The following is a 15,242-nucleotide window of genomic DNA, read 5'->3' on the forward strand; positions in this document are numbered from 1 at the left end:
AGGCGTAAGTCTGCCAGGCAGAAAACGTAAGCGGAAGGAATGAACTATGTTATGGTAGTCATGACATAGGAAGTCTAAAGGAATGAGTGGATCTTAAAGTTCACAGTGTACTGGAAAGTATAATATAAGGTTAGCTTACTGGCCTAGAGACTTTTTGAGGTACTAGTTAGGGTAAAGCTAAGTTGCTGTAACAAAAAGACCCAGTAGTAATGTGAGTTAAAGAATAAAAAGTTTATTTCTCCTCACCTCACAATTCAAGGTGAATGAATGATCTAGTCTGGTAATGAGGCTGTTTCACATGACTGCTCTTTGGACAAATTTTCTCTATTGTGTTGTTAACCATGTTTTAGGGCATATAGTCATCAACTGGGTTGCTGCCCAGGTTTCATCTGGTGGAAAGGGAGAAGGGAGCATGGGGGAAGAGGCATGCCTAGCTTCTTAATAAACAGGCCCAGGAGAGGCACTGATTTTATTCTGTGTGTATTCTGTTGCTAAGAACTTAAAGTCATTTGACCAGAAGTAAGAGCAAGGAAACAGTAGTGTAGTTGGGCAATCATGTGTCCAGGAAGGAGAGAGTCGGCTTTCTTGCCTTGGACAACTGGCAGTCTTTGCCAATCTTGAAAACAAGGACTGTCTTTTACGTTTATTGTGTCCTCCAAACTTTAAGACACAGAGTTGATGTGTGGTAAACTTAAGTGGACTAAAATATAATCATTATAGTATTTAATGTTTCAGTGTTAAAGTTGGTAAAGGAATTTATCTGAAATGTCTTAAGTAGAAATTACCTGTCTGCTACTTAATGCTGACAATGAGTTTAGGGTATTGTGGGATTAACTTTTCAGTTTAGGGACAGCCATCTTTCATAATTCTTGTTTTGAACTGCAGGGTTGTGTTCAACTTGATAGAGACCCAGATGTTGATAGGAAAACAGTGAAATGTTATGTGTAGTTATCAGTTTACCAAATGATCCATTGGTTGTAATCTTTGACCTTGTTCTAGGAGGAGGAGAAGGAAAGAAATTTCTTTTTGCATTATTTCAAACTTGCCTTGTCTTGCTTCTTATACCTTTTTTTTTTCCCCCTCACCTGGGGATTAGGCACCTTGCTGTGACAAGCTTTATACTTGCCGATTGTGTCATGATAACAATGAAGATCATCAGCTAGATCGCTTTAAAGTAAAGGAAGTGCAGTGCATAAACTGTGAAAGAATTCAGCGTGTAAGATTTTATTACATATTTCTATTTTTTTTTTAAACTTGTACTAAGGTGGTTTTGAAAATTTAATCAAGAGTATTGCAATAGCTCTTAAAGTATGCAGTGTCTTGGGTTTAAATGTAGGAAAACATGTAAAGATAAAACCGCATGTACTTTAAGAAAAAATCTGGGCGTTTAAATTAGTAATTCAAAATGTTTTGGTAAATTGTATATTTTTAGTTACTTTTTGTTTTTTAGGCACAACAGACTTGTGAGGAATGTAGCACATTGTTTGGAGAATATTATTGCAGTGTATGCCATCTGTTTGACAAAGACAAGAAACAGTATCATTGTGAACACTGTGGAATTTGTAGGTACTGTATGTAAAAATGTTCTTTTTAAATTATTTCTAATATATCTTAGCAATAATAGTTTTTAAAATCACCTTATTGGAATATAATTATGTCAGGGAATGGCTACTACCCACAGTAGTATTCTTGCCTGAAGAATTCCATGGACAGAGGACCTTCAGAATTTACATCTTATGGGATGCATCAATTTTAAATGTTCAGTTCAGTAACTTTTGACAAATATATCTACTATGTTACAATCATCACAAATCAAGGTTAAAAAAAATTTCCATTACCCTAAAAGTTTCTTCATGCCTTCATCATTTAACTAGCCCATCAACAATTGTGTGGCTATTTAAATTTTAAATTTGGGGTAGAAATTATGCTTTTATATGAAGTGGCTTGTAGGAAGCTAAGGTAGAAAATTAGGGTAGATTTTTCCTTTTTGAAAGTTAGTTTAAAAAATTATCAAAAGTTTTGATAAAATCAGTATAGGCTTAAGAATTGGATGATACAGGAAAGTAGAAAGAATGAAAATAAAATAGTCTTCGGTCCAGCCTGCACTGACAAGCTATTGTTGACATGTTGGTATATAGGAATTTTTTTCTTTCTAAAAATCCTAAAGTGTTCCGTCCAGAAGCACATATATAACAAATGTATGTTTTAAAGTATACTAATACATCAAACCACTGTTTTTAAGAATTAGAATGTTACCAGTGTTGGAGCTCCAAGTGTCCTATGTCAGTCCTTTTCCTTGTTTCTGTTGGAGAATTTTAAATCACTTTCCATTTCTATGTAGTGTTTTGTTTTTTGGCTGTGCCATGTGAGATCTTAGCTCCTTGACCAGGGATTGAACCCATGCCCCTTGTGTTGGAAGCCTGGAGTCTTAACCACTGCATCACCAGGGAGGTCCCTAAAGGTGTTTTTAAGGAAGGATAACAAATATACCAAAAGATGTGACAATCATAAGCAAACCCCCTTTTCTAGTTTTTATGTCTAGAAATTTGACTTGGGTCTTTTTTTAATTTTTTACATCTGTATTAACTCTTTGAACATGTGAAATGTAGTAATAATAATTTGGTTTCATGTTCTTCTCTGCTAATTCTAACCTCTGTGTCAGTTTGGATTGATTTTGATTGTTCAATTATTTTTTTAGTTGGTTTTCCTGCCTTTGGGTGACTGGTCATTGTTGGATACCAGACATTGTGATTTTTACCTTATTGGGAACTTTTCATATTCCTGCAGATCTTCTTGAGCTTTATTTTGGGATACAGTTAAGTTACTTTGAACAGTTTGGTACTTCTGGGACTTGCTTTTATAACTTGTTAGATTAATCTGGAGGTGTGCTTATTCCAGGAGTAATTATTCCTCACCACTGAGGCAGTACCTTCCTGAGTACTCAGCCCAGTACCCCATGAATTCTAAGGTTTTCCCGTCCGGCCAAAGGGAGCAAACACTGATACCATATCTGACTGCTGAACACTGTTCCTTCTAGTTCTCTTGAATGGTTCTCTCTCTGGCCTTGGGGGGTTTCTTCACATGCATGAGCTGATGTGTATCCTGCTAAATACTTGAGGGGCTCCCCTGTGCAGCTCTGTCCTCTCTGATACTCTGTCCTGTGAGCTGCAACAATCTTGAGTTCCTTGGACTCTCAGCTCATCTTTTCGATCAGCAAATCTTTCTGGCTCTGCTTTTGTTCCTCCAACTTGTCCTACTGCCTGAAAGTGCTCTAGGCAATAAACTAGGGCAGTTTTAGGGCTCACTTAATTTGTTTCCTGTATCTCGCAGGTCACTGTCTTTCATTGCTTGATGTTCAGTGAAACTTGTTTCATATGTTTTGTTTGGGTTGTGTGGTAGTAGTTTTAGGTAAGAGGGTAGATCCAGTCTCTTGTCTATTATTCTGTCTTGGGCAGTAGTGGAAGTCTTCCGCAGGGTTTTACCTGTGGAATTGGACAGACTGATTGTAAATTTCATCTGAAAAAGAAAATATACAGAGCTGAGCAGATTTTGAAAAGGAAGAACAAGGGGATTGCCTTTCCACATAACCAAAACATGACAAAGTGAGAGTAATTTAAATGGTATATTCTTTGTATGCTGCTGCTAAGTCGCTTCAGTCATATCTGACTCTGTGCGACCCCAGAGACGGTAGCCCACCAGGCTCCCCTGTCCCTGGGATTCTCTAGGCAAGAACACTGGAGTGTGTTGCCATTTCCTTCTCCAATGCATGAAAGTGAAAAGTGAAAGTGAAGTCGTTCAGTCGTATCCGACTCTTAGCGACCCCATGGACTGCAGCCCACCAGGCTCCTCCGTCCATGGGATTTTCCAGGCAAGAGTACTGGAGTGGGGTGTCATTGTCTTCTCCGTATTCTTTGTATAGGAATAGAGAAATAAATAAAGGGAAAAATTGTGTGTGCGTGCATGTGTGTGTGCGTGCGTGTGCACACACACACATTCACATATTTAACGTGCGAATTTATAGCAAAAATGGCATTTCAGATCAGGAGAACAGGTACTAAGATAACTGATAATCCATTCGGGAAACAAAAAATTGATTACTAAAATTCTAGGTATTCATTAGAATATGGTTTTAGCGTGTTGTAACAGAAATGCTAAATAACAGGTGGCTCAAAATAGACATTTATGTTTCTCAGGGAAAAGTCTGAGCCATGTATTTAAACAGAAGCCCAGGTTTCTCTTCTTTTTGCCCTGCTATCTATAAGATACTTCCTTGTCTACACAATTTAAAAGAACTCATATTCTTGTCAGTGGAAAGGGAGAAATAGGTGAAGGGAAGGTACACCCTTTTCTCCAAGGGGCACAAAACAGAATTTTCATTTGTCTCTTCTGTTCACACTCAGGGAAGTTGGGAAGTAGTTTTTATTCAGTACAGCCCTGTGCCTAGCTAATATTGTGCAGGAAGAGGATAAGAGAACGTTGGGGACAACTAGCAGTCTCACCTTTACATAGTCTCACATAGTGGATTTCAAATGGATGAAAGAAAAGTATAATCATATCATATCAAATCAAATCATAAGCCATAGTATTAGAAGTATATAGGAGAGTATGTATATGACCAATGGGTTTCAAAAGTTTTTTCAAAATAAGAGGCATACCCTGAAGAAACCAAAATTGAAAAAGATATATGTATCCCATTGTTCATTGCAGCACCATTTACAATAGCTAGAACATGGAAGCAACCTAGATGTTCATCGACAGATGCATGGATAAGGAAGTTGTGGTACATATGCACAATGGAATATTACTCAGCCATAAAAGGAACACATTTGAGTCCTAATGAGGTGGATGAACCTAGAACCTATTACACAGAGTGAAGTGAGTCAGAAAGAGATAAATACCATATTCTAATGCATATATATAGAATCTAGAAAAATGGTAATGAACAATTTATTTACAGGGCAACAGTGGAGAAACAGACAGAGAGAGTAGACTTATGGACATGGGGAAAGGGGAGGAGAGGGTGAGATGTATGGAAAGAATAACATGAAAACTTAATTACCATATGTAAAATAGATAGCCAATGGGAATTTGTTATATGGCAAAGGAAACTCAAATAGGGGCTCTGTATCAACCTAGAGTGGTGGGATGGGGAAGGAAATGGGATGGAGGTTCAAAAGGGAAGGGACATATGTATACCTATGGCTGATTCATGTTGAGGTTTGACAGAAAGCAGCAAAATCCTATAAAGCAATTATCCTTCAAAAAAATAAATAAAAAGATTAATAATAAACAAGAGGCAGACGCATAAGCCATAAATTGAAATATCATGTCTTTTTATTACCTAGGAATTGAATGTATGATAAAAGATATAAAAAATATAGTTGACATACCAAAAAGTAATTTAATATATTCAACTGAAAAAGATTAATATACAGGATGTATAAAAGTGTTGCTCTCAGTTGTGTCTGACTCTCTGTGACTCCATGGACTGTAGCCCACCAGGTTCCTGTGTCCATGGGATTCTCCAGGCAAGAATACTGGAGTGGGTTGCCATGCCCTCCTCTAGGGGATTTTCCTGACCCAGGGATCAAACCCAGGTCTCCTGCATGGATTCTTTACCATCTGAGCCACCAGGGAAGCCAGGATATAGAAAGAACTCCTTTAATTAGGTTCCTCAAAACACTAAAAATAGAAGTACCATATGATACGTGTGTAGTTCCATTCTTGGGGTGCTGTGTGTGTGTGTGCACTTGCGTGCTCAGTCTTGTTCGACTCTTGGCAGCCCCATGGACTCTAGCCTGTCAGGCTCCTCTGTCCATGGGATTTTCCAGGCAGGATGGGTTGCCATTTCCTTCTCCAGGGGATCTTCCTGACCCAGGGATTGAACCCGAGTCTCTTGTGTCTCCTGCATTGGCAGGCAGATTCTTTACTCCTGCACCACCTGGGGTGCCCCCACTCTTGCGTACATATCCAAAAAAAGTGAAAACACTAATTCAAAAAGGTACATTTGCTCAAGAGTTTATAATAGCATCATTTACAGTAGCCAGTATATGGAAGCGACGCAAGTGTTCACCAACAGATAAATAAAGAAGATGTGTACACACACATACTGTCTTCTCTCTCACACACACTCTGGAATATTGCTCAGCATAGTAAAGAATGAAATTCTGCCATTTGCAGTATTGTGGGTGGACCTAAAGAGTATTAGTGAAGGAAGTCACAGAGTCAAATGCTGTATATTATCACTTATATGTGGGATCTTTAAAAAAAAAAAAAAGTAAATAGATATAACAGAACAGAAACAGACTTAGTTATAGAAAACAAACTAGTGGATACTAGTGGAGAGAGAAGCAGAGAGGGCAAGATACAGAGGTAAGGGAAGCTACAAGAATAGATTGTGCTTCCCAGGTGGTGGTGGTGCTGGTGCTGCTGGTGCTGCTGCTGCTGCTGCTGTTGCTGCTAAGTCGCTTCAGTCGTGTCCGACTCTGTGCGACCCCATAGACGGCAGCCCACCACGCTCCCCCGTCCCTGGGATTCTCCAGGCAAGAACACTGGAGTGGGTTGCCATTTCCTTCTCCAGTGCATGAAAGTAAAAAGTGAAAGTGAGTTGCTCAGTTGTGTCCGACTCTTCTCGACCCCATGGACTGCAGCCTACCAGGCTCCTCTCCATGGATTTTCCAGGCAAGAGTACTGGAGTGGGGTGCCATTGCCTTCTCCCCAGGTGGTGCTAAGTGGTAAATAATCTGCTTGCCAGCGCAGGAGATGTGAGAGACGAGAGACGTGGGTTCGATCCCTGGGTTGGGACGATCCTCGGAGTAGGAAATGGCAACTCTCTCCAGTATTTTTGCCTGGAAAATCCCTTGGGCAGAGGAGCCTGGTGGGCTATAGTCCATGGGGTCACACAGAATCGGACAGGACTGACTATAGTGAAGTTGCCATAAGGAAGCACAATGTGCTTCCCAGGTGGTGCAGCACAGGGAAACAGCCATTTTGCAGTAATTTTAAATGGAGTATAATGTATAAAAATATGAAATCACTATGCCACATACTTGAAACTGATATTGTAAATCAAGTATATATTTGAGTTAAAGAGCTTCTTTAAAATTATAAAAGACAAATGCCCTATTAAGAAAAATGAACTGAGCACGTGAACAGACAATCCACAAGAGAAATCCAGATGGCTCATAAAGAGTAAAATATACTCTGTGTATCATCATTTGAGAAATTCAAATTAAAAGTGATGTTTTTATTTGTCATATAGGGTAACCAGTATTGGCTAGGGCGTGGGGAACATGGTGCTGTTACACATTGGGGGTAGTGTAAACTAGTACTGTCTTTGGAGGTTAGTTTGGCAGTATCAGAACTGATGATGCACTGCCCTGTGACCCTACAGTTCCACTTCTAGGAATTTTGTGAAAAATTATCAATATGTAGTTGACTGATGTCTGTAAGAGTTATTTATTGTATCATTGCATTAGCTAAAGATAGTAAGTTTTATCAATAAAAGAATATTAAAAAATTAAGATATATCCATATTATCTAATATTATGTAACTTTGAAGAAGAATAAAGTGGTTCTATATGTTCTTACATAGAATAGTCTTCAAGGAATACTGTTAAGTGAAGAAGAAGTTGCAAAGCAGGATAGATAGAATCCATTTGTGTAAAAAATAAAACTCAAAGCGTGTGTATCTGTATGTGTGTGTGTATGCAGTTTTATAGAAGAAAAAAATACTCAGAAAGATAGATACCATTCTGTTTGTAGGGCTTGCATTTGGGGAGTGATGTTGGGGAGGTAGGGATTCACCTCATATTCTTCAGTGTGGTTTGAACTTTGTTTATAGTGAATCTGAACTTATATATAATGAGTAAATATGTAATAAAAACATACATAATCTTTTGTTTTCACATTATTTTTTAGGATTGGTCCAAAGGAAGATTTTTTCCACTGTTTGAAATGTAACTTATGCCTTGCAGTGAATCTCCAAGGGAAGCACAAGGTATGTACTTCAGTTTGTATGATTTAAAAAGTATTATTTTTGAAAACAGCTAAAATCCTAATTTGTTTAAAAGCATGGTAACTTTCAGATGTTACTGAGTATAGTCATGTTGCTTTTTATTTTTAAGCAGTATTAAGTAAATGTTTTAAAGTATACACCTTAGAATATCTGATCTACAGTTCCCTTTTCTTCTCTATAGGGTGTAAGAACACTTAACATCAGTTATTAGTATAACGTAGACAGCCTCTAAATTAGCCTGTGGATTCTTATCATTGGAACTGCTTTTGAGAATAGCTTTTAAATGTATGGTACAAGAGAAATAGAGAGCAGTGTAACCTTTTGTTAATATAGCATTCCTAGATAATTCAGTACTCCTTTTCAATAAAAATATTTTTAACTTGGATGTAGAAATTTTATATCATGGTCCTAGGCCTTTTAAAAATTATTTTTCATTATTTAGGAGAAAATCTAATAAGCTATATAGTACTGATTCTATCCAAGAATTGAGAGAATGGAGAATCTGATGAGGGTGTTTTTAAAAGATACTAGATAATGAAAAAGTGGAAGTTAGTCACGCAGTTGTGTCCTACTCTTTGCATTCCCATGGACTGTTAGCCTGCCCAGCTCTGTCTGTGGGATTTCCCAGGCAAGAATACTGGAGTGGGTTGCCATTTCCTTCTCCAGGGGATCTTTCGACCCAGGAATCGAATCTTGGTCTCCTGCATTACAGACACATTCTTTACCAACTGAGCCACGAGGGAAGCCCTACTAGATAATAGCCTAAAATACTGAGGTAGTAAGAGAAACTGAGGTGAAGAATGAAAACAGAGACTATAGTGACAAGTATAAAGGAGAGAGAATGGGGGCTGAATGAAGATGACTCCTAAGGATTTTAGTCCTGGCTTTAAGTACTTTATTAATAGATTGTAGGAGATGATATAAGATTGAATTTGGTTTTACAGACTTGAGTTTAGGCTGACTAACTATGCTGTGTTGCCTTTAGATATGCTATGTTGTCTTTAGAAAACTATATACTCAGTTTCTCTTGTGGTATTTTGTTTTGTTTCTCGGTTATTTTTTATTGTCTGTATTAGTAAGTGGTGGTATCATCTACTCAGGTGTTTGCTAAAAAACCTGGGTATCATTTGTGGCTTGATGCTTTCTCTTACCTCTTCACACCTAATCAGACCTTGTCTTGTCAAGTTAAGAACTCAGGCTCAGTGGGCAGCCTGTTGGAGCACACATATATTTCCATTTCTTGATAGCATGTAATTTGGGGAGTTATTTAGCTTCTCTAGATCTCAAAGGGACTTCCCAGGTTTTGCAGTGGTAAAGAACCCACCTGCCAGTGCTGGAGATGTGGGTTCAATCCCTGGGTCAGGAAGATCCCTTGGAGAAGGAAATGGCAACCTACTCCAGTATTCTTGCCTGGAAAATTTTATAGACAAGGAGCCTGGCGGGCCACAGTCCATGGGGTCACAAAGCCTTGGACATGACCGAGCACACTTGAATGCATGCACAGGCCTCAAATACCTCATCTGGAAAATGGGATAAATAATTGTGTTTCAGTGTTGTGGGAATTAATTGAGATAATACAGGTAATGAACTTGACTTATGGCATGTAGTAAAATCTCTTTAATATGAACTATTACTATTTCTTTATCTGTAAAATGAAGATAATTTGAATAATTAAGATGTATTAGACAATTTCATTGTTTCAGGTAATGTGCAAAGCCTGAAATAGTTGTGAGAGTTAACTGTTTAGTTCTTGTCTGACATATAAGAAACATACTAATGTTCATTATTACATTTAGTAAGTTGGTATTGTTTCCTTTGTTAGTTTTTATTATTAATGCTGTGGTTATATAATTAACATCTAGTTAAGCTTTTGGTAATTTTAATTTTGCTTTTAAACAGTGTATTGAAAATGTTTCCCGGCAGAATTGTCCAATATGTTTGGAGGTGAGCTTAAAATATTTTTTGCTTTGGAAATATCCCCTTTTGAATTTAAAATACTCAGGATTTATATTGTATTCATGTAATTAACCACCAACTTTATTTGCTTTCACAGGACATTCACACATCTCGTATTGCTGCTCAAGTCTTGCCATGTGGACATCTTTTACATAGGTAAAGTAACTTTGTTTTTTTCCCTCAAAAATGTTTGGAAATGGTGGAGATACTTTTTGCTTTATTAAAATAATGTTATATTTTCTTTCAGAACGTGTTATGAAGACATGTTGAAAGAGTGAGTGTTTGATGGGATTATAAAAAGTTGTTACTGTAAGATGTCTGTTTTTGTTTCTTTTCTTTTTTTTTGCAGGCGAGTGGGGAAGGAAATGGGCAAACCTCCCAGTTACTTATATCATATTTGGATATGGTGGATATTTCCTTTGAGATGGGTAGGGTAGATGAGTACTGTTAAATTGGGCAAAGCATGTTGGGAGAGAAACACTGAACTTTGCCTTTGTCCTCATGTTTCTGTTATGCCATACCTCATTTGCAATTTGAGACTGATACCTTTCATTCTCTGGCTAGTAATTGGGGAGCTTGGTCTCTGCCTGAGACAGTCATAGCATTGTAAAAAATAAACATGCTGAGACATGTTGCTCAAAATTATTAGCTGTTTATTAGCCCACTATGATGAGCTCCAAAAAAATCCAAAACTCATACTAAGATTTATCTAATGCTAATTTTGTTGTGAGGAAAGGATGCTAAAGTGAGATGCAGATAGTTAGAAAAGGGGAAATTGTGTAAATGTATTTTGGTCCTGCAAACTGATGAGCAGAAATTTTAAGAGCCAGATAAAAGGGAACATTTTCAGAATTTTTAGAAAGAAAATAACATGATCTGAATAATTTTTAAGGAATACAATCTCTTCTTTGCTTGAATATATTAAGAAATCGAGGCGGTTTAGCTAAAAAGCAGTTTAATTGGTTTTTAAAATATATTGCATATATTCTACAAAGAATACTAAGAAATTCCTCTCCATTTTATAGAACTGAGGAAAAAGAAGTAGGTTTAAAAAATACCCTATGATACAAGATTTAATTGAAAAGGTTTGTGAGATGGTCTTGAAGTATAGAATAATGCTTGTTTTAGATGGTTTTTGTACCAGTTAGCCTGAGTTGATGCACTCTCCATTTAATACTTGGAAAATAACTCTTCTATATCTCTCCTAGAGGCTACAGATGTCCATTGTGTATGCGCTCTGCTTTAGATATGAGTAGGTCCTGGAGACAACGGGATGATGAGGTAGCACAGACTCCTATGCCCTCAGAATATCAGAACATGACTGTGGATGTGAGTAGAATCAATGCCTAAAAAGACTTTTCAGGTTCCTTGTTGATGTTCATGTGTATTTTTGCCCTTTTGCTCAAATCTGTCTAAAAAGTACTATTTCAGCATAGATGTCACTGTGATGACTAATGGGAGGAACCAAATAATCTTTAAATTTTAGTTATTCTGAACTCAGAGGAAAAAAGAAAATCTAAGAATATCTTTGTGCAATACTTGCCAACACTAGATGGCAGGCAAAAACTTGATTCTAAATTATTTACTTATTACTTAACAGAGTGAATTGATAATAACTGAGTAGAGGTGCATTATTGGTCTGCTATTTTATTTTGATTATGTTTTAATTATTTTAAATTTTATTTAAGGCAAACATGTTTACTTTTTTTTTGAAGATTGCTTTTTTGGTTTTTAATGTTTGCTTTTTATTCAAGACTTCTTAATTTGGTCTTAGCCTGCAGTCTAAAAAGTATTTCTGGCCTTTAGTCTTGTGGAGAACGATCATCTTTTCTCCATTAATTGAGACGTGCTGCTGTCTAGTCTCAGCATAGCGTATTCATTTACAGAGTAGAATTGAAAAGTAGATAGCTTTCTGGTGCTTTAATGATTTTTGGACATAAAAATTTTCAAAAATCTTCAGTTCAGATATTTCTACATAAAAAGATAAAAACCCCTTAACAAAGCCAAAAAAAAATCACTTTCTGTGTAATTTACACTGGAGCATTTCATAATTTGTGTGGATAATTGTTAGGTCGATGAAGGATCATTTTTGTAATACTGATAGTTGTGTTATGTTTTACTAGAGGCTATAGCATGCTATATTCTGTTTAGATCATTGTTTAACAGCCTTATTGGGATATAATTCACATACTGTACAACTCATCCATTGAAAATGGACTGACAGTTCAGTGCTTTTTAGTGTATTCTTGGAGATATAACCACCATCAATTTTAAACTATTTTCTCCACGCCAAAAGGAAACTCTGTAACCATTAGCAGTCATTCTTTAATCCTCTAAATCTAGGCAGTGAGTACCTTCTCCATTTAGATCATATTCTTAATTAATTTTCAGGAGGACTTCCCTGGCGATCCAGTGGTTAAGACTTTGCCTTCCGGTGCATGGGGTCACGAAGAGTCAGACACGACTGAGCGACTTCACTTTCACTTTTCCTTTCATGCATTGGAGAAGGAAATGGCAACCCACTCCAGTACTCTCGCCTGGAAAATCCCATGGATGGAGGAGCCTGGTGGGCTGCCGTCTATGGGGTCTCACAGAATTGGACACGACTGAAGCGACTTAGCAGCAGTAGCAGCAACAGCAAGGGGTGCAGGTTCAGTCCCTGGTTGAGGAACTAAGATCCCATATGCCTCATGGCCAGAAAACCAAAACATAAACAATATTGTAACAGATTCAATAAAGGCTTTAAAAATGGTCCAAAGAAAAATCTTTAAAGGAAAAAAAAAAAGTTACTTTCAAAATTATAATTTAGAGAAAATTTGGATGTTTTCTACTTATTATGGTGTGGCTTTTCTAAAGTTAATACTTTCCTCACATAGTAATGTATTGATTTATTTTCATGTTAACACCCTTTTTTATTTCTCAAGATCTCAGTATGAGAAGAGACTAATTCCTAAGTGGCATCTTACTGTCATTTTAGGGTTGAACCAAAAGCTTTTCTTTGTTCAACTTTAGAAAGTACTCTTTTGAACTTTAATTCATTCTTGAGGCATCTAAGACCAGGAACTTAATATATTAACAAGCAAAAATATTATAAATATGTAAAAAATTGTTGACTAAGATAATTTTCTATGTGTCAGTGAAAAATAATGAAATTGTGTGTTGTTTTGAATTATAAGTGTTGATTTGATTATTCCTGTGTTAACTTTTGTACTAGTACTATTTATGCTATTTGGGAACTTTTAAAATAAGACTTCTTAGTGCAAATCCACATTTTCATTTTCTAAATTTAGAGCTACCTTAATAGCCTCTTAGAACTTCCAGTGAACAAATAAAAGGTATTCTATTTATGGAAATATTTAGACTTACATATATATGTTTTCACATCTTCAGTATGGTTTTTTAAAATGATTTTTTGATGTGGACCAGTTTTAAGGTCTTTATTGAGTTGGTTACAGCATTGCTTCTGTTTTATGTTTTGGTTTTATTTGGCTGTGAGGCATGTGGGATCTTAGTTCCTTGACCAGGGATCTAACCTGCACCCCCTGCATCGGAAGGCAAAATCCTAACCACTGGACTGCCAGGAAGATACCTCTTAAGTATGATTTTTGAGGAATTATTTTGAACAGACAGTACCACTTTCTATCAATAAGGTTTAATTTACTTAATTTGAATTCATCTCTTTTCAGATTCTCTGCAATGATTGCAATGGAAGATCTACAGTTCAGTTCCATATATTAGGCATGAAGTGTAGTATTTGTGAATCCTACAATACCGCTCAGGCTGGAAAATACAGAATTTCAATAGATCAGCAATGAACAGCCTATATTGCACTGGAAAAATCAGGATTTTCTGATAGAAAAAGGCTATCTTTTTGTCATGATGCGTCACAATGTATACATTAGAGTGACATGTTTTGTATTAGTGTCACAGCATAAAAACATTATAAGACTTAAGGATTCAGGGTCTCTTTATAGAATTATCATAGCTCTACATTGAACGAAAGGCACCATGCTTATGTTTTGATTGGAAATTTCTTTGGTGTCAGTTGTTTGGAAGTCAATGATGTTTGCCACTGAAATTCACATCCATAGACTTCTTATACTTCCTTGAACTTTGTTTTAAGTGACACTATGCATACAGAATTAATTTCGAGTTCTTGATAGAACTGTACTTAATTCTCAGTATTATCCTTGACTCTTTAAGGGCTGTGCTGTAATGAGGATATGTTCTATCTTACTGTTAAAATCTAATTACATATACTTGAGAATTTTTAAGACAGTCCTTAGGATCCTGTAATTGTGAATTTTGATGTAATACCTGCTAATAAAAATATATTGAAACAGTATTTTATAGAAAGTTTTTTCCAATGCTGTTTATTTTTGGTTCAGAGCATTATAGTCTAATGATGTAAAAGAAATCCACTTTTCTTTGTTTTGAGGTATTCTTCCATAAGAGTAATTGGGAAAAATGTAAAATAATAGAACTCTTCTAAGCCTTAAGATAATCAACATTGAAAAAAATTGTTTTAGTTGCCCCAAATTATTTTTTCAAAGAATAATTTATTCATTCAGTCAGCAAGTATTTAGTGAACAGCTCTTATGTGCTGAGTATGCTTCTAGACAATATAGAGACAATAGTGAACAATAGAGATGAAAGCTCCTGCCCTCAGATTCGAATGTTCCTCATACTTGACTAGCTTTTTCCTTGTTTTTCGTATGTATGCAGTGGTTATCTTTGTTGTGAATGGGATGGGTTCTTTTCTTCTCAGTGCTTGAAAGTAGGTATGGATGAGTCAAAGTGGCATAGAATGTAACTTTTTCAGGGACTTGTGATGGAATTGAATATACCTCTTAATTTAGAAACATGGTACACAAAAATATTTGATCCTGAACTTTTTTTTGCCTTTTCATACTGTTCGTGGGTAAAAAGTTGCAGTCAGACACGACTGAGCAACTGAAATGAACTTTTTTACACCAGTGTCCCAATATCTACTTAGTCTTGTTTATAAAAAGCTTTAGATAGGAAGTAAAATGTGTATATATCGATTGACAGGTATTTTATTAAACACCAATTATGTTTCCAACTTTGATCTAGTTGAATCTCCTGTGTATAAGGAAAATGGTCTTTTAAAAATCCTAACATTTCTCGTACATTTATTTCTTTTGTTGAAATCTCTTTGCCTGGCTAAGGCAGCAGCATTGGTTTCCAGTTTTGGGCCCAGATCTTTATTCTATATTGTCTGCTTTTCTTGTGTTCTCTCCCTTGGTCC

The 15,242-nt window shown here is 36.4% G+C and overlaps 1 protein-coding gene across 2 annotated transcripts in view; it reads left to right on the top strand.

Moving 5' to 3' along the window:
* Positions 1 to 15,242, top strand: part of RCHY1 (ring finger and CHY zinc finger domain containing 1) — a 53,516-nt gene that overhangs the window by 715 nt on the left and 37,559 nt on the right. Inside the window, exons 2-9 of one of the 2 annotated variants that reach the window (XM_006059653.3) lie at positions 1,097 to 1,216; positions 1,451 to 1,566; positions 7,921 to 7,999; positions 9,917 to 9,961; positions 10,071 to 10,129; positions 10,221 to 10,247; positions 11,182 to 11,302; positions 13,660 to 14,318. In XM_006059653.3, the coding sequence (XP_006059715.1) occupies positions 1,097 to 1,216; positions 1,451 to 1,566; positions 7,921 to 7,999; positions 9,917 to 9,961; positions 10,071 to 10,129; positions 10,221 to 10,247; positions 11,182 to 11,302; positions 13,660 to 13,788 (696 nt within the window). In that variant the 3' untranslated portion in view covers positions 13,789 to 14,318. Of the gene's footprint in view, positions 1 to 1,096; positions 1,217 to 1,450; positions 1,567 to 7,920; positions 8,000 to 9,916; positions 9,962 to 10,070; positions 10,130 to 10,220; positions 10,248 to 11,181; positions 11,303 to 13,659; positions 14,319 to 15,242 lie in introns of those variants that run through there. The other variant, XM_025289895.3, reaches the window with a different exon arrangement.

The sequence above is a fragment of the Bubalus bubalis genome, chromosome 7, assembly GCF_019923935.1.
Source record: "Bubalus bubalis isolate 160015118507 breed Murrah chromosome 7, NDDB_SH_1, whole genome shotgun sequence".
Taxonomy (NCBI): domain Eukaryota; kingdom Metazoa; phylum Chordata; class Mammalia; order Artiodactyla; family Bovidae; genus Bubalus; species Bubalus bubalis.